Raw genomic sequence first — 18,542 nt, 5'->3', positions numbered from 1 at the left:
TGGACAGAATGTAGGTCAGGTAGGAAGCTCTAGCAATACTAGAGATCCAGGAACTTTTACAGGTTTGTGACAGGATAATGGAAGGAAAGCCCAGTGCTCTGTGTTGTAATGGGAGCAAAGGTCTTTTTCTCCCAGAATCTGTGTAATAGGAAGGGTTCCCCTGGGTCCTGGGCAACTAAGGGGTTTGTGGAGATATACGATAGATATTAGATACCTATGCCACAGTGACTGTTTGGGGGCTGAGTACCTCCAGGGCTCCCCTATACAAATTGGGGTCGGGAGGTCAACCTCTCTCTCTGACCAGCCTCTGGTTCAGCCAGAACCATAGAAACCCCAGGGTTCAACTTGTTAAGCAGAACATGGCAACACCCAAGTCTGGCTCTTCCCATGTCAGCCTTCCCAGTGGGGGTAACCTCTTGGGCCATGTATCTGAAGTTTAGGAAAGCTGACACCAGATGCTTGGCAAGAAATAGACCTCAGCCGGAAAGCCTTTTTCAACAAAACATTTATTAAATGAGTAACTACATGCAGCCTGAGCTGTGTCTGGTCTGTTATAAGCTTGAGTGCCTAGCATAGCCAGGAGAGCTGCTGCTCCTTTTTCATGTTTGCAGAGCAGCTACTGTTCATAGTTGATTGGGCCAGTCCTATGGCCTGCAAAGGGGATAAAGTGTCCCAGAGCAATATTCTGCTGAACTGGAGCAGAGCCAGGGAGGAGGGGACTAAGCCAACTCTTCTAGGCAGTTCTTCCTGGTGTCCAAGCTCTGTGCTCTGAAGACAGACGGGGACGTGAAGGTTCTCTCTTCTGGCTGGGATGAGGCATGTAGGTGATAGAGCAGAAAGCCAAAGAGAGGCCGGGAAAGGGAGACAGGAACTGCTTTTATTGACCTGGTTGTGGGTTCTGCAGTAGAGCCCCTTTGGGTTTAAGAGCATTTTTCTGCTTCCTTTCTTCTTCCTGCAACTTCTCTTGCTGCCTAAGCTGCCATGCCTGTAATCCAGCATCCATTTCCTGTGACAGCAGTACAACTCGTCTCTGAAAGAGACAGGAAAACAGGGTGGATAACATCTGGGCTTGAGCTCTGCACCATATATCCTTTCACTCACAGATCAAAGCCAGAGGTTTCAGATGGAAAATGATACTGCTGACTGGGGAAGGGAACCAGGTCCTGGGATGCAAGAGGAGGCAAAATGTGTGTCAGAATGTCTATTACTGGTTCCCGCCCTAGGAGTGCCCACTCTCTTCCTCCCCTTCTCATAGTAGAAACCTTTAGCTGTTAAAATGGTGTGCAAGGGGCACATGTGAGCTTAGGTGTCAGCACAGCTCCAGCCAAGGTAAAATTTAAATTTTTTCTTTCCCAGTACACACAGGTTGCCCTGGCTGGGGCTCTAGCCACTCACTGCAAACTTCTCCCTTTGGGCTTTTCTTCGAAGCTGGCCTTTCATTGGCGGTGCAGGGCGGCCATCTGTAAATAGAAGAGAAGACAAAGATAGGTATTAGGGATGGTTGGCAGCACCCTGTGAAGACATTGTGATAGGAACAAAGGAAGAACCAGTCTCTAGTTCCTTCTCCCATTTCATACCCATGGTGGCTTAATTCTCCAACAACTTATTCCTCAGTGTCAAGGTAAGGTATGCCAAGAATAAGCGCTGAGGAATACTCCTACTCTACTTCACTTACCCCTCATTATCCTGGAATGGTTCTTTGCAGTGCTAAATCTTGCTTTATCTTTTTTTTTTCCTAAAGTTTTTATTTATTTGAAAGAGAGAGAGAGGGATCCCTGGGTGGCGCAGCGGTTTAGCGCCTGCCTTTGGCGCAGGGTGCGATCCTGGAGACCCGGGATCGAGGCCCACGTCGGGCTCCTGGTGCATGGAGCCTGCTTCTCCCTCTGCCTGTATCTCTGCCTCTCTCTCTCTCACTGTGTGCCTATCATAAATAAATAAATAAATAAATAAAGAAAGAAAGAAAGAAAGAAAGAAAGAAAGAGAGAGAGAGAGAGAGCACGTGCAGGGGGAGGGGCAGAGAGAGGGAGAAAATCTTCTACAGGGTCCCCACTGAGTGCAGATCCTACTTAGGGCTCAGTCTCACTTGGGGCTCAGTCTTGAGATCTCGACCCTGAGATCATGACCTGAGCCAAAATCAAGAATCTGATGCTTGACCAACTGAGCCACCCAGGCGCCTGTCTCCTGTTTTATCTTTGGATCCACTCAGGCAATCTGATCACTGTTCTACTCATCAGGAGTCTTTGTAAAATTCTCATTCCTCAATGAAATGCTCTCTTTTCCTTTCCTTTCAGCCCAGTTCTTGTTCATAGCCCCCCCCCCACCAAATCCTAGATGCCCAGAAAGCCTCCTCTGACCTCTTCAACTCTGTTAGCTATATCTTCAGAAGGAAGTGCCTGATAGGTGCCTGGGCGGCTCAGTGGGTTAAGCATCTGCCTTTGGCCGGGGTCAAGATCCTGGAGTCCCTGGCTGGAACCCAAGTCAGGCTTCCTGCTCAGCCTGACTTCCCTCTCCCTCTGTCCCCCCACCCCCCCGCCCCCATCTCCTTGCTTGTGTTCTCTCTGGCTCTATCTCTCCCAAATAAATAAATAACATCTTTTAAAAAAGGTGCCTATCAATGATTTAATATTCATCTATTTGCCTTGGAGCATTTATTGTACTATTGTTTTTTTGCCTTATTTGGCCACCTCATTCTTTTGGAAAGTGGTAGAGCACTGTAATATTATTATTTAATTTTTTAAAAACTAAAAGGCAGGGATCCCTGGGTGGCTCAGGGGTTTGGCCCCTGCCCCCAGCCCAGGGCGTAATCCTGGGGTCCCGGGATCGAGTCCCGCATCGGGCTCCCTGCGTGGAGCCTGCTTCTCCCTCTGCCTGTGTCTCTGCCCCGGCCCTCTCTCTCTCCCCCATGTCTCTCATGAATGAATAAATAAAATCTTTAAAAAAAAAAAAAGAACTTTCTAAAAAAATAAAAAAATAAAATAAATAAAAAATAAACTAAAAGGCAGACACTCAACCATGGAGCTACCCAGGCATCTCTCCATTTTAATTTTTAAATGTCCATTTAAAAAGTCTAGCTGTTGGGACGCCTGGGTGGGTCTGTGGTTGAGCGTGTAGAGCGTCTGCCTTTGGCTCAGGGCATGATCCTGGGGTCCTGGGATTGAGTCCCACATCGGGGTCCCTGCATGGAGCCTGCTTCTCCCTCTGCCTGTGCCTCTGCCTCTTTCTGTGTGTCTCTCATGAATAAATAAATAAATTTAAATAAAAAATAAAAAGTCTAGCCGTTTTCCCAACTAGAGTTTCAGGGACTCTGTCCCTAGGTTTCACTGTAGCACAGTGTAGGCACATAAGCATATATCATAAAAATTCTACAAATATCTACTGACTTGGTGAAAAATGCAGTACTGACCTGAAGTAGTTTATACTGAAGGTGAAGAAAAAAGATGCTTACTTTCTACAGAGTAAGAAACAGTGAAAACTCTGCCCAAAAGTTTTGTGGAAATTGAGAGATCTAATTAGGTAGCATGTCCAAGACCACAAAATCTGCAAGTAGAGAAGCCTGAATTAAGTATCAAGTCTAGGGTCTTTCCAATATTCCATACTACTTTTAGGAGCCACTAGGCTTCCTATAGTAAGTAACAAGTAGAAAAAACCTTTACCATCCCCCTCGGGATCATACTCCTCTAGAATCCAATTAGGGTATTAGTATTGAGGTCTCTGTGCAGTTGAAGGGGGCCTGGCCCCTACCCAGTTCTAGTCCTGGCTTTGCTATTACCTAACTGTGTGATCACAAGAACTCTGAGACCTCAACTTTCCCAACCTGTAAACTGCAGTCCCATATTGGGAGTGGGGAGTCGCTTCAACTTTCCTAAGATCCCTCCCTTCTAGGGCTAATACCTATTTTCTTTTTCTTCTCTAAGTAAAGGGAATAAACTTTTCTGAAGGGAGCCCACCATCCTCAATCCTCACCCTTCTAACCCCTCTCTCTGAGATGTTCATTTAGGCCATCTTTCAGAGCGCTCTTCATACATTTGGTACCAAGTTCCAACAATGTACTCACCACATAGAACAGTGGGTCTTTCTAATTTTTTAAAAACCGTCCCCCCATGAGAAATGTAAAAATCCTAGGGGCAACCCGGTGGCTCAGCGGTTTAGCGCCGCCCTCAGCCCGGGGCCTGATCTTGGACACCCAGGATCGAGTCCCGCGTCGGGCTCCCTGCATGGAGCCTGCTTTTCCCTCTGCCTGTGTCCCTGCCTCCCTCTCTCTGTCTCTCATGAATAAATAAAATAAAATCTTAAAAAAAAAAAAAAGTAAAAATCCTGTCACTCCCTCCTCTGGGACGCTCCAAGTTAGAATTATCTTCTGCTTATCCCCACAAGATCCTGTCTAGCTTTACTTTCCATAGGCGCAGTTTAATTTGCAAAATAAACAACAGGGCTTCTTCCCCTCAACTCCAAATATAAAATTCAATACGTTGTCCACTCAGACACATCCCCACCTGGAGCCCCTTCTTCCCCCGCCCTCCGTCCAGGGGAATTTCCGTCCAGTCAGCGCTCACCAGCGTAAGACCAGTCTGGGAGCTCCGTAAGGGGCCCGTAGCCGGACGGGTTGGCAGCCAAGCCCTGCCTAGGTGGAGAAAAACAATCTGGTAAGGATTTGGCCCAGCTTCTGGCCTCCCAGTACCCCCCAGTACCCCCCAGACCGGCACTCACTGGAGTCGCCACTGGCTGCCCGCCCGAGCCGCCACGCTGCCGTGCAGCCTCCGGACACCTGCTGGGAAAACAGGGCAGAATTGGGACAGAGGCCGTGCAGTCAACTCAGGGGTGCTAGACTTGCCCGCGCGGGCTCCCGAGCCCACCCGCTCCACACCCACTTACTCAAGAGCAGAGAACCTAAAGCAGCCATGCTGAAGCCGCGGGACCGGAAGTGGGCGTGGCCTCGGTGGCCGCGCGCGGCGGGGCAGGGAACTAGGGAGCCGCCATCTTGAACTGGGATTAAATCACGGGCTCCGCCATCTTGGGGCATTGTACGGAAGAGAGGACAGGACTGCGGCGGGGAGGGCGGTTGGCGTGCGTGTGCATCGTCAGTAGTGGTTACTTTCTCAGTGGAAGTCGTGTCCTAGACTGAACCGTTTTGAACCACTCCAGCGATCTCTGCGCAGCGGAGGCTAGTCCTTTGCCTTTATCTTAGAGGAGTAGTTACCTCCTTCGGCCTTCGTCCGCATCACTGTAACGTTTTTCCCAGCCTAGGAGTCAAATGTACAATGAAGCAGAAAATTTGGGTTTCAATCCTGTTTATTCAACAAAATTGAAGAGCTTATGTGTGACAAGCATTGTTTTAGGTGCAAGGATCCTATGGAGAGCAAAACAGACATCATCACTAGTCTGATAAGAGCTCTGGGTCTAGAGAGGGAAAACAATAATAATCACACATAATGTAATGGTACCGCCGAGATTGTAGAGGGGACACCTGGCTCCGGGGATCCCAAACAGACGAGGTTCAGCCACTTGCCACTGACAAAATCCAAAGGCAGAGAAACAGTGGGGGTGAAACAAGAAAGGAATTTATTTCACGGAGGCCAACACTGGGAACAGTGGACTAGCATCCCAAAGACTGTCTCCAAAGTGCCAAAAATACTTCTGGGCTATAATGAGGAAGATGCCAGGCAAAGGTGGGTGCATAGGTGCAGGTGGGCAGTGAAGGTCAAATCGTTGTCTTGGAGTCAATCCCAAGTGGTGTCTTCCTGGCTTAGGACAGTCTATTGCTTGAGGGGGTGGTTTCCTTCCCATCTGAGCCAAGAGCAGAGCTGGAAAGAAGAACCCAAGTAGGAGGCTTAAGGTCAAAATGGAGGCAGCAGAAGTCTTTCAAGGTGAAATGTTGGGAAGGGAAGTATACTTTTTTTTTTTAAGATTTTATTTATTCATTCATGAGAGACGCAGAGAGAGAGGCAAAGACACAGGCAGAGGGAGAAGCAGGCTCCCTGCGGGGACCTCAATGTGGGACTGATGTGGGACTCCTCGATCAGGGACTCCAGAATCACACCCTGAGCCAAAGGCAGACGCATAACCACTGAGCCACCCAGGCGTCCCAGGAAATATCCTTTGTAACTCTAATGGGAACTTGATCTGGAGAAGGCGATCAAAGAAGCCTTTCTTGAGGAAGGAGTCTTGGAGCTAAGATCTGATTTCATTTTTGTAAGGGCTAACACCACATATTGTCTAGTATAATCCTTGGAGCAACCTGAGGCAGGTACAGAAGTCCCCCCTTAAGCATGGTTTCACTTTCCACAGTTTCAGTTATGCACATTCAGTTGCTCTGTGGAAGCAGTTGATCCTTCTGACAAATTGTGAGGAGGCCAGTAGTAGCCTCACTAAACTACAGTGCCTATGTCATTCACCTCGCTTCATCTTATCATCTTATCACAAAAGAAAGATGAATACAGTACAGTAAGCTATATTTTTGTCATTTATTTATTTGAGAGAGAGAGAAAGAGCACAAGCGTGAGGGCAGAGGGAGAAGAAGAGAGAATCCCAAGCGGACTCCAAGCTGAGCATGGAGCCAGATGTGGGTCTCAGTCTCACAACCCTGAGATCAAGACCTGAGCTGAAACCAAGAGTAGGATGCTTAACGGACTGTACCATCCAGGCACCCCAGTACAATAAGATATTTTGAGGCCACATTCATATAACTTTTATTACAGTATATTGTTTTAACTTTTTATTATTGTTATTAATCTCTTACTGTGCCTAACTTAGAAGTTAAACTTTATCATAGGTATGTCCATGTAGGAAACACACACACATTATATATATATATAATATATGGTTTGGTATTATCCATGGTTTCAGACATCCACTGGGGTTCTTGGAAAATATCCCCTGTGATAAAGTGGGATTACTGTACTAGTAGGTAGTAAACCCAAACCTGTAACTCCTTCCTCTTTATTTAATCGTTTATTTGTCTTGGATAATTCACTTATCCTTTTCTTTTTTTAAAGATTTTTATGTATGTATGTATGTATGTATGTATTCATGAGAGACAGAGAGAGGCAGAGACACAGGCAGAGGGAGAAGCAGGCTCCACGCAGGGAGCCCGATGTGGGACTCGATGCGGGTCTCTAGGATCACGCCCTGGGCTGAAGGCAGACGGTCAACCGCTGAGCCAGCCAGGCATCCTAAATTCATTTATCCTTAATTTCTTTTTTTTTTAATTTTTATTTATTTATGATAGTCACACAGAGAGAGAGAGAGAGGCAGAGACATAGGCAGAGGGAGAAGCAGGCTCCATGCACCAGGAGCCCGATGTGGGACTCGATCCCGGGTCTCCAGGATCGCGCCCTGGGCCAAAGGCAGGCGCTAAACCGCTGCGCCACCCAGGGATCCCCATCCTTAATTTCTTCATTTAAAAAAAAAGACCCTTAATATATCACATTTCTGAAAACATTTGAAAAATGATAGTGTAAGTCCAAATGCTTTATAAATGGTGAAGTGCCTACAAAAATGCCCATTACTCTGTGCTAGGCTAGACAGTTAATGCATGCTGACTGGGGGAAACTGAGGGAGTGGTGCAGTGGCCTATCTGGAAGTTTATCATTTCCTTCTGCATGATTGGGAAGTTTTTCCACAGGAGGTGGCTCTGAGCTGTGCTTTGAAAGAGGGGAAGGGTGGATCCTGGTTTAAGAAGTTAAAGCAGCTGTTCCAATAACAATAAGAATAAGAATAAGAATGGTATAGGCTAGGGCTGAACCAGAAGAAAGGATGGAAACAAAAGAAATTTGGCTATAAGCCAACAGAGGGATCCTCCAAGATTAAGCAAGGGCATTAAGACACTAAAGAATTATCACCATCTTACATTCATACACTTAGATTCATACACCATCTACATTCATTTTCACTTATTGAAACACTGCTATATAAATGATTTCACGTGATTATTTTTAAGATCTTATTTATTCATGAGAGAGAGACAGAGACGTAGGGAGAGGGAGAAGCAGGCTCCCTACAGGGAGCCTGATATGGGACTCAATCCCTGGACTCGGGACTCGACTCCAGGATCATGCCCTGAGCAGAAGGCAGACGCTCAACCACTGAGCCACTATCCCAATCAGGTGTCCCTGATTTCACATGATTTTCATAATAAACCTGTAAAGTAGATATGACAGTCAGGAAGCAATTCGTTATACAGATTGCTCATAGTTTTCAGAGATCAGGAAATTGAATCAAAACGTGGTTGTGGATTTATTGTTTTACAGTTGTGATAATTCCTGAACGCCACTTTCCCAAACCTGGCTCCATAAATCTTTGGCTGGTTCTGAGATAGCACTTGGAAACCCATTATATAGTTTACAGTTGGCAAGTCAAATAGAAGCCAAGCGGTGGAAAAATAAACTTAGTGTCAACATTCAAGATTGACAGGAAAGATGACAAGCTAGCATTACCACCAACACGATATAAAGGAATTGAACCAGCAAGACTCCTATCTTCCAGTAGCTCACACGACTAAGGGGATGCCATCAGTTTGCAAAAATATAAGAAAGGGCACACACAATAAGGTGAACAAATAACATGAACAATAATTCCACAGGCAGAGATGAACACACGCAATACTTTAATTGCTGTGGGAGTCAAGGAGCCAGAGCTGGAGAACTCTGGGGGCAGGATGGGAAGTTTAATTGGGAAAACTGAGAAATCTGAGAGGGGAAAGGTCTTTGGAAAGAAGACAAGTTCAGCCTTTGACGTGGTTGGTGTGATGTGGACAATCCATGGGTTGTAAATAGCAGGAAATATGGGTTGGGATTCTGAGAGTGAGAGAGAACATTAGTGCTGACAGCTAACATCAGCAGTATTCTCAGTGCCCTCATGGAACACTGTGGCAGGGGAAGGCTTCTGGCAAGTGGACAGCATCTTTAGTGACCTCACTAGATTCAAGTCACAGGAAAGCAGCTTCCTCATCCCCAACGAGGTGTCTTTGAGACTCTTGATTTCATCTGGCAAAGGCTGGAGTTGAGTAATGTGGAGCGTCAGGAATCTGAGCTTCATGTCTTTCCTTTCTTAAACTCCTTTACCTCTCAAGGAGAGGTCCAATAGGGTTATTCAAATATCCTTCTGTATGGTCTGTACACAGTAACTTTTGTACAAGTGCACTGCTCTGAGAAATTAGGTACTTTTAATTTTTATTTAAAAATTAAGTTTTTAAAATTAAGTAATCTCTATGTTCAACATGGCACTCGAAGTCAGGACCCTGAGATCAATAGTGACTAAACCAGCCAGGTGCCCATGGGAAATTAGGTGCTTTAAAAACTGTTGAGATGAATAATAACGACACTTGAGAAAATGTAAGTGAAGCCGACTCAGGGTGACCAATTCTACCAAAATTTTGTAACTCGTTCTGCTTTTTGCAAGCTTATGAGCAAATTGAAAGTGGAAGAGGAACAAACTATTTGGGAAGTGTCTTATTTTACATTCCTTCATTATCTTCCTCCTTAGGTCAGCTCAACAATGAAATCACTGTCACCCCATGCAAGAAGTGTGGAAGCTAAAGGCCACCCTTCGCACAATATGTTGCTTTGTATATCATTTCCTTATTACATAATTTATTGTAACATTCCTTTTCTTTTCCCATGGCTGCTAAATCATTCGGGGTAGCTTTTGTGTTAAATCACCCAGCTTCAAGATGGGTAAATTATGACCTCGTGCCACACTCTTTTTTCTTGCTTGGCAGCTGGGAAGTCTCTCAGCTGTGTCTTGCCACCGGGCTGGTCATGAAGGGGGTTGGCTCTTTGTGTATCTCTGCAGAGGGGCAATGCTGGCTTTAAAAAATGATAAAGGGATCCCTGGGTGGCGCAGCGGTTTGGCGCCTGCCTCTGGCCCGGGGCGCGATCCTGGAGACCCGGGATCGAATCCCACGTCGGGCTCCCTGCATGGAGCCTGCTTCTCCCTCTGCCTGTGTCTCTGCCTCTCTGTCTCTCTCTGTGTGACTGTCATGAATAAATAAATAAAATCTTTAAAAAAAAAAAAAATGATAAAGTTGGACTGTCCAAAAGGTGTACAAAAAAAAAATCGAATTATTTACAAGTCATCTTTTAGCCTTAAAGCAGGGTGAAAAAAAGCGTTTCCAGATCCCTTTCCTTGAATTAGGCTGGCAATTCCCTCTTTTGTTGAGTCCACGCTGTCACTGAGACTCTTCAGAGACGTCAGAAAGACGCTTTGGGGACTCCAACCACTACAGCACCCTAAGACAGGGTATTTTTTTAAAAGATTTTATTTATTTATTCGAGAGAGAGAGAGAGAGGAGGGAGAGAGAGGCGGAGACACAGGCAGAGGGAGAAGCAGGCTCCATTCCGGGTCTCCAGGATCAGGCCCCGGGCTGAAGGCGGCGCCGACCCGCTGCGCCACGGGCTGTCTAGGGTATTTTTTGTTAAGTGCTGCCTCCTGGCGGCCGCTCTACGGCCCGACGCCTTCCCAGGCCGGGGGAGACCCCTGTCTGGGGCCGGGGGCCCCGGAGCTGATGCAACAGCTCCCCGAGGGGGCGGGGAGCGGAGACGCCCGTCCGAGAGGCCCCTCCCCCGGCCGGCGGGCCCGCCCCCGCCCCCGCCCCCGCCCCCGCCCCCCACTCGCAGTCCCGAGTCCCTCCGGAGACGCAGCCGGGCGTCTCGGGGCAGGAGGCGGGTCGCCAGGGTTTGGGGCTCTCTCCCGGGCCCGCGTCGGGCCGCCTGCGCCAGCAGGATTGGGAAGGAGGGCAGAGGAAGCCGGGCGTTCCCGGGGCGGAGGACGTCTAAGGGTGTCCGCGCTCCCTTCCCTGGCCCAGGGGCAGCGCCGCTGTGCCTCAGTGAGGAGAGGCCGGGGAGCGGGTCGCGGGCCCCTCCGTTCTAGGACCCAGGCGCCCTTCGCCTACACCCAGCCCACCCTCCGGCCCCAGGGCTTCCCGGAGCCCGGGGAGGGGCGGGCGCCTCTGCGCTAGGTGGAAGGAGGGAAGGGACGCCAGGCGGGCTGGGCTCCTGGTCCCTCAAGGCCCACCCCGGGTTGGCCTCCGTAGCCGAACCTGGACGTGGGAACAGCTCCTGACTGAGCTCTAAGAGGCATAGAAGGCGGCCGGTGGCTGGGTTGGGGTTTGGGAAGGCGAGGTCCCGGCTGCAGACCCGGAACAGCCGGGAGTCCAGGGAAAGAGGTAGTAGAGACCCGGCGTGGGACGCCCGGGCGGCTCCGCGGTTGAGCGTCGGCCTTCCGCTCAGGGCGTGATCCCGGGGTGCCGAGATCGAGTCCCGCATGGGGCTCCCTGCTTCATCCCCACCCCCCCACCCCCCCCCCCCCCCCCCGCCTATGTCTCTGCCTCTCTCTGCGGGTCTCATGAATAAATAAATAAAATCTTAAAAAAAAAAAAAAAAGGACCCGGCGCCAGCGGGGGCGAGGCGGGGCGTGGAGGAGGGGAGTGTGAGAGAAAGGGGCAAAGGTGAGGTCAGGCAGCCGCTGGGCGGGGCGGAGGACTGTGGGCCCAGGGTCACTGCGACGGGGGAACTGCGGGAGGGCGTCCGGGAAGAAGAGGTCACGCTTGAGGCTCTGCGGCTCCACTCTTGACCTCGCCTGCAGACCCGTGAACCTGAGCCCTCGCCTCCCCTCTGCCTCGCCCAGGGGCCGACGCACCTTGCTCTCGCCGCACCCACACCGGTCACCTGAGCCTGGATGTGGGACAGCAGGGGCCAGGAAAGCGTGTGAGATGAGGGGGGTTTTGTTTTCCCATTAATGAAACGAAATGTTCATTTCAAACCTTTATAGGCCTCCCAGTCCAACTGAAAATTATGCCCTCCCTCTCCCTTCAACCCATTACTGTCAAAAAAGAATACATACTTCCAAATCCTTGCTTAGTTTAGGAGCCCAAGAGCCACAGGATAGGTGGGCCAGAAGGGCAAGTTCAAGGACATTCCCAGAGTCCCTGCCTCTGGGCAATCAGTGTAGGAGGAACAGCATTGTTTATTCATGCATTTGTTCTTCCAGCCATTATTTCTGACTGTCTACAGGTGCTCTGCCCTGGGGCCACAGGGTGAATGGTGAGCCGCTCTGGTGTTGCTTGCATTCTAGTGAGGGAGGTGACAGCAAACATGCAAATGAACTCTGGGCGGTGGTGCCCTGGAAGAAAAGTCCAGCATGGTGAATGGATGAAGAGGGAAGAAGTCGCTCCTTCAGAGACTCCTTAGGGAAGACCTCTGGTAGTGTGATGTCTAAACATAGACCTGAATGTAGTGAGTAGAAAATGAACAATGTCACTGGGAAGAATGTTGCAGGCAGAGGCCACAGCAATTGCGAAAGCTCTGAGAGGGGGCATATCTGTTGTGTGGTAACGGCAAGGAGGCCAGGGTGGCTTCAGTGGAGTGACAGTGCAGGGGCCAGTGCCAAGGGGGGTGGCTTTAGGGCTGTCTTCTAGGACTTCCCTCATTTACCCCTTGGGCCTGACTCCAGAGTGGAGTTAAGGGGCAGGCCAGCTGGGCAGTGGCCCAGGTGTAGAATGGCACTGTTCTGCTTGGAGTAATCCAGACATTTGGTGCCAACGAACTCCAATTTCTGTCCATGTGTTTTGGTGAACTGTAAGTTGGCTCCATCCACAGACGGAATCCTTGACGACTGCTTACCCGGACTGTCAGTCTCTAGAATAATCTTGCAACACGCAGGTACAGGTATAAGTTGCAGGGGGTAGCCCTGAGACTGGCCAGCTGGTAGTCCAGCTGTATGTAGGCAGAAATCACAGCTGGAATTCTGAAAAAGCCCCATGCACTGTGAAGTGCCATTCCCCAAGAGAGACTGATGCTATTGTCTGCAGTTGCAGTGGTTTCATATGGCCACCAAGAAACTACTTCGGAAAGTCGCACGTAAGGAATTCTTGGAATAAGCTCTAATTTCAAATAGAAACAATGAGGCTGATAGTTTTGATTCTGAGAAAATCTGTGTTCCTCCACCTCTGCTCAGTCGACATCCAACAGATACTTAAAAGATCCTGGTTTGAAGGGGTGCCAGCTGGTTAGCTTGCCCAGGGTGCCAGAGCTGGCTCTTACCTGGCTGCACATGCATCGCCTGAATCGAGTGGGGACCCGAGCTGGGCGTGGGGCATCTGGCTGTATCACTACAAGGGGTCTTCCTCAGTATGTGTTGCCTGACACGGGGGCTGAATCCTGAATCCTGGGCCCAAACGATGAATCCTATACCCTCTGCAGGACGAAGGATAGTATGGGAGTGGGAGATGGGTAGATGGGATGAGGGGAACAGGCAAATGGTAAAGGGCGACAGGAGGGCACCGTCAGTCACTGGGACCGCTGGGACGCAGGGCAACAAGGAAGATCAGGGCTGAGGTGGGCAACCGGAGGAGCTGAGACTTGAGTAGAGTAGGTTCCTAGAGGCGGGCAGGCGACGAGGTCCTCTGGGTCTGACCAGGCAGTCCAGGCTCCAGCCCATCCCCTGGCCCCTCCCCGCTGCCGGCCAGAGTCACACATGTGTTTTCCTGTTTTCCATTTCGGTCCCCGTCACCCTCTGCCTTTTCTGCTCCTCGCAGTCGGCAGCTGCTGCAGCCGGAGCCTTAGGCGGCTTCCCTTCCTAGCACCTTCCCCTCCCCCGCCCCCCCAGCGTAGCCCCTCCTCCTCGCACCTGCCCAAAGGTCACGGGACAGGTAAGAGGTGGGAGAGGCGGGAGTGAGGGCGAGAGGGGAAGTGCAGGAGGATGGAGTTGAGCGTCCTGAAAAGTGGCGGGCTGGACACCCAAGAGCCTGTTGTCTCCGGGTCCTGGCGCGGCCCTCCCGGGGCAGAGCCCTCTGCCCAAAGACTTCAGCCCTATGCTGATGGGAGCCCTGGCCACAGGAGTAAACAATTTCTTGTTTCACTTTTTTTTTTTTTTTTTTTTAATTTAAAGGGACTATCTAGCCACAGTGGAATATAGAAAAACAAATGGAGAGCTGGGGAGGGAGGAGCTGAGCTTCCAGCTTGGGGTGATGGGGGCATCCAGCTGCGGCACACTGTACGTGTTTTCTGTTCATGCTGTTAGGGGAAGCAGCACAGACCAGTTGGAGTTAGGAAGGCAGGACACCGGGTGTCTGGGGTAGAAAGTGTCTTCTCACTTGAGCTTGAAGCAGCAGCCAAGCCCCCAGACTGTGGGCTGGTTCCTGGAGGAAGCATGCCTTGGAGTTGCCATTCACGGGTGGGATTGGGGCCGGGGGAGGGGGTGGGCTCCACTGGCTGATGTGCTGGGCATGGGAGGGGGGAGGCCCTGTGCCTGTGTTCCCGGAACCCCCGAATCTGAAACTTCACCCATAGGCTGAGTGTTGCCCTGTAACCTCCACGAGGTCCTTAGAGATGATGAATATGCACCTCAGGCAGGAAGAAGATGGGGTGCTGTGTATCAGGAACGCTGATACCTCCTAGGTTCCACACTCTGCGAGGTTCTCCTGTAGATCCTAGGGTTGGGAGCGCCCTTTGGGAGAGGCGGGTCCCAGCTGGGGGGATGGTGGAATTACCTACTGCCTGAGAACCAGTCTCAGGGAGGAACGTGGGCTGCGGAAGACGGTGCCTCCGTGCCCGTGGCCGCTGGTGCTAAGCAGTGGCTGAGGAGGGAGGGGGCATCTGCTGCGAAGGATGGGCTCCCGGGTCCAGCCGGTGTGGACGGCAGTAGGCGAGGAGACGGCGCCGGCGGCACCTCCCGGGGCGGCCGCCAGGGTGCGCTGTGGGCGGGAGTGTGGGCTTCGCCCCCCGGTGTTCCCCGAGGGCTTGGCCGGCTTCTCCCAGCCTGGGACGGAGCCCCGCACTTCTTACCTGCTCTCTCTCGGTCTCCCCTTCCTTCGTCCCCGCCGCGTTCCTTTCCTTTATGTTCCATTAGGGCGCTGGGCCCACCCCTCGGTGCCACTGGGTTTGGTCCTAAAATGGCAGGCGGGGGGTGTTTCCGTGCGTTTTTGTTTGCTGAGCAGTGGGCAGCGCAGCGGTAGCCCGGCTGCCGGGAGGGCCGTGGTCGCCGCTCACCCCTGCGAAGGGACGGGAAAGCGGGGGGCAGCCGGCAGGGAGGCGGCTCCGCGGGGGCCGCGGAGGGCAGCGGCTTTCCCCTCCCGCCGACCCCCAGGTGATCCCCGAGGGAGCGCTCTGAGCCGCTTTCCCCTCTGAGGGGGCAGGCGGGGGCCGGGCGGGGCGGGGGCGACAGCCCGGAGCCGGGTCGGAGCCCAGCTCGGCGGGCGGGCGAGCTCCCCGCCTCCCGCGCTGGTCCGGCGCCCTGGCCTGTGACTTAGCGCCTGCTTAAGGGGCCGCAGGCAGGATTGGATGGGATAAGGCTTTGGGTGCTGAGCGGTACGTCTGGCCCCGGGTAACTGCTCCAAAAAGGACAGCTATCACAGGAGCCTGGAGAGGGCAGCTGGAAGAAAACGAGTTTCCTCTGGCGGGATTTCCAGATATTTGAGGATGGCTTGGGAGAAGCATGGTCTCTGGGAAGGCTGACACCAGGGTATTCCTCCCAGTTACAGTAATAATAATGAGGGGCTCGAATGCAAAGTCATAGGGTAGAGAGAAGCCACCCTCCCACCCCTTGGCGATTTTTAGATCTTCGTTCTCTGGTTGTAGAATAACCAGAGAGGGTTAGAAAGACTGTGGGAAGGGACCGACAGATTTCGGAATGGATAGGATGTATTTTTGTTGGTAAAAGAGACCCAGAATATCAGATTGAAATAGACTATGAAGATAGAATATGTGATTTCAAAAAAATGCTTCACTTCTGTCTGTCCTGGGCCTATGTGTCCAGGATAGCTCAATGAAATCTACTTTCCTCATATTTTTAGGAAACTGGAGTAAACTAGTATTGGGGGAAGGTGTTTATAGGAATTTCTGGTTTCTTTCAAGGATGAAAGTGGGGAGGGGATGCAGCCAGGGCTTTGAGTCTCATTTCTTGACCTTGTTTCTTTGGAAATAGCTTGAGGCTCCGCCCTAGGTCTGAAGGGAAGTGTGCAGAGTTCCTCTCTTAGGAGGACCATCACAAGACCACGAGGGAGGCGAGGCGAGGCGTGGGGACTGCACTTACATTTCCTTCACAGCAAGACACCTTTTATGGCACACTTGCCACCTCCCTGCCTTTCTTCTTTCTTGTTAGGGGAGTTGGGGCGAGGGTGAGGCCTGGAGGACAGAGGGTTGTGCATTCCTTTTTAGCTACTTGCCTCCGGGCCAGCTTCCCTGGGGCTGCAGAAATTGCACCTGGCCACCGTCATTTCTTCTGAGTCCTGGAGCAGCGCTGACAAAGGAGATTCCTGAGAGTGCCTTCTTATCACGGAAAGTGCTGAGCCAAGAGCTCCTAGCTGCCCCTTTTGCAGATGTGAAAGGCCAGTGAACCTTGGACCCAGACAGTTGCTTAACACTCCTCCCCTCCTCCCTCACTCCCTCCACCCATCTTAACTTCTCGATTTGATTTAAATCCGTAAGCATTTGCCTGGCCTTTCCTTTTACTGCTGGTTGAAAAGGAGGAGTGGTCAGGCCACAGTTCCTAGGCGCTGCGTGCCTGTGACTGCCACAGCGGGAACCTGCTGGAACCCAGGGTGAGGGAGTGAGTGTGCTTCCCCCAACCCCTGCTCGTCCCCCATCCCGGCTCACCTTGCCCAGCCCTGTGCTGTCCAGTCACTTCCTCTCCCCAGTGCCTATGGCGCTGGTACCTCTCCCCTTGCTGGAGCAGCCTTGCCTCTCTTCCTCCCTACCTGTCTCCTGCTCTGCGCTGCCAGGCACCTGAGGATGCTTCAGCGACTTCCTTGCCTCCGCCCTGCGTCTTTGGGTGCGCTGCGTCTTTGGGTCCATCTCTCCAGCTGTAGCTCCTGGGTGGGGAGCCATCAGCTGCCTCCAATCATCTTGAGGTTGGGCAGTCCCTTTGGATCACCTTCTCTCACTCATACTTTGGGTGATGCAACTATGCGGATGTGAGGAAGTTGACAGAGGAGACCTGGAATACTAGGGGCTGGGAAAGATGTCTGGGAAGGAAAAGCAAGGAAAAGAGGAGAATAATCTGTCCTTTTGCTTCCAGGCGGGGCAGGGCTGCTTGGGCTTTTGCTAGGGCAACCCACTTCACCTAAGGGTGGTTAAGAGAGGCTCCCTGATTGGGGGTGTGTGGGGCGGTGGGGGGGTGTGTTCTAGGTTTCCAGCAAGAGATCCCTGAAGCCAGAGACACTGTCCTTGAGGGGGGAAGAGAAGTTTGTGAGGAGAACCCACAGAGAGGCTGCTTGTAAGGCTGGTTCCTAACATTGCAGCTGAGCATAGATCATAGATGAGACTGAAATTAGAAGGTAGAGAGACTCTTTTGGGGTGAGGCCGAAAAACGCAGACTTGAATCATGATGGTTATACCTGGGAACTGCCAACTTGCCTTCTATCGAAGCAGACTCAAGTAGAACCAGGATTTAGGTTTCTATTTTGTAAATCTGGTGGGCAGCACCCTTCTAATGAGGAGAAACAGCCGCTTTCTCTCTAGGGAATGAGTGCTTTCCCTTAAAAATTTCAGTTGGGGTTATTTTATTTTTATTTTTTAAAAAAATTTCATTTATTTGAGAGAGTGAGTGAGAGAGAGCTTAGCTCCAGCTGAGGGATGGGCTGAGGGAGGGGGAGGAGCAGACTCCCTGCAGGGGGTGGTATGCGGACCCTGGGATCCCCATTTGAGCCGCCATCGCTCAACCGCTCAACCCCTGAGCCACCCAGGTGCCCCGAGTTGGAGTTATTTTAATGAGCAGACTGGGGAAGAGGCGTTAATGGGAGGTGGGAGGCGAGCGAGGGCTCTGAGAGTTGGGGGGACAGGACGTTGCCCATGTTGACCACTATGGGCAAGAGTTCAATGTAATTGCCAACCATCTGATCTAGATCTTTCTCTCGTCCGTAGAGGCATGCCAAGAAGCTGGTGACGGCTTTCTCCTCTTCCGCCATGGCTGAGGGCATTAAGTATGAAGTGGCCTCCCAGCGAGAGGGGGATGCCTCCTCTTTGGCGGATGAAGCCAGCCCAGAGCGGGTAAAACTGAAGAAGGAGATCTCGCTGCTTAATGGCGTCTGCCTGATCGTGGGGAACATGATTGGTTCCGGCATCTTTGTCTCCCCCAAGGGGGTGCTCATGTACAGCGCCTCCTTTGGCCTCTCCCTGGTCATCTGGGCTGTTGGGGGCCTCTTCTCTGTCTTTGGAGCTCTTTGTTATGCGGAATTGGGCACCACCATTAAGAAATCTGGGGCCAGCTATGCCTACATCCTTGAGGCCTTCGGGGGATTCCTTGCCTTCATCCGACTCTGGACCTCACTCCTCATCATTGAGCCCACCAGTCAGGCCATCATTGCTATCACCTTTGCCAACTACATGGTGCAGCCCCTCTTCCCGAGCTGCTTCGCCCCCTATGCTGCTGGGCGCCTGCTGGCTGCTGCCTGTGTCTGTAAGTGGGGCCAGGGCAGGAGGTGTGGGCTGGAGCACCAGGGCAGGCTGGGTGGGACGTGAGTCCAGTAAGCCAGGGAGGAGGAGCTGGAAGGGAATGCCTCAAACACCCTTAATGTTTTTATTATTATTTTTAAAATATTTTATTTTTAA

General features: G+C 51.4%; 2 protein-coding genes and 1 long non-coding RNA gene across 10 annotated transcripts in view; 1 reads left to right on the top strand and 2 right to left on the bottom strand.

Moving 5' to 3' along the window:
* Positions 1 to 18,542, top strand: part of SLC7A7 (solute carrier family 7 member 7) — a 76,840-nt gene that overhangs the window by 27,270 nt on the left and 31,028 nt on the right. The window contains exons 1-2 of one of the 4 annotated variants that reach the window (XM_072837872.1): positions 4,984 to 5,666; positions 17,856 to 18,390. In XM_072837872.1, the coding sequence (XP_072693973.1) occupies positions 17,898 to 18,390 (493 nt within the window). In that variant the 5' untranslated portion in view covers positions 4,984 to 5,666; positions 17,856 to 17,897. Of the gene's footprint in view, positions 1 to 4,983; positions 5,667 to 13,497; positions 13,646 to 16,074; positions 16,535 to 17,855; positions 18,391 to 18,542 lie in introns of those variants that run through there. The other 3 variants (XM_072837871.1, XM_072837870.1, XM_072837873.1) reach the window with 3 other exon arrangements.
* MRPL52 (mitochondrial ribosomal protein L52) lies at positions 488 to 4,962 on the bottom strand. 5 transcript variants are annotated; one of them, XM_072837883.1, is made up of 5 exons: positions 4,873 to 4,962; positions 4,708 to 4,768; positions 4,554 to 4,621; positions 1,396 to 1,460; positions 488 to 1,030 (listed from the first exon to the last, which is right to left on the bottom strand). In XM_072837883.1, the coding sequence occupies exons 1-5, from the start codon at positions 4,898 to 4,900 to the stop codon at positions 878 to 880; spliced, it is 375 nt and encodes a 124-aa protein (XP_072693984.1). In that variant the 5' UTR covers positions 4,901 to 4,962; the 3' UTR covers positions 488 to 877. The 5 variants fall into 5 exon arrangements, with proteins under 5 accessions (XP_072693984.1, XP_072693985.1, XP_072693986.1 ...); XM_072837884.1 differs by having other exon boundaries at positions 4,708 to 4,765; positions 4,873 to 4,959; XM_072837885.1 differs by having other exon boundaries at positions 4,494 to 4,621; positions 4,873 to 4,923.
* LOC140639659 (uncharacterized) lies at positions 13,649 to 17,009 on the bottom strand. Its single transcript, XR_012036298.1, has 5 exons — positions 16,691 to 17,009; positions 16,160 to 16,303; positions 14,781 to 14,882; positions 14,340 to 14,464; positions 13,649 to 14,134 (listed from the first exon to the last, which is right to left on the bottom strand). It is a non-coding gene; the product is annotated as an uncharacterized lncRNA (long non-coding RNA).

The sequence above is a fragment of the Canis lupus genome, chromosome 9 (genome assembly GCF_048164855.1).
Source record: "Canis lupus baileyi chromosome 9, mCanLup2.hap1, whole genome shotgun sequence".
NCBI classification, from domain to species: domain Eukaryota; kingdom Metazoa; phylum Chordata; class Mammalia; order Carnivora; family Canidae; genus Canis; species Canis lupus.
The sequence above is the reverse complement of the archived record's forward strand: the minus strand, read 5'-3'. Positions and strand labels throughout refer to the sequence as shown.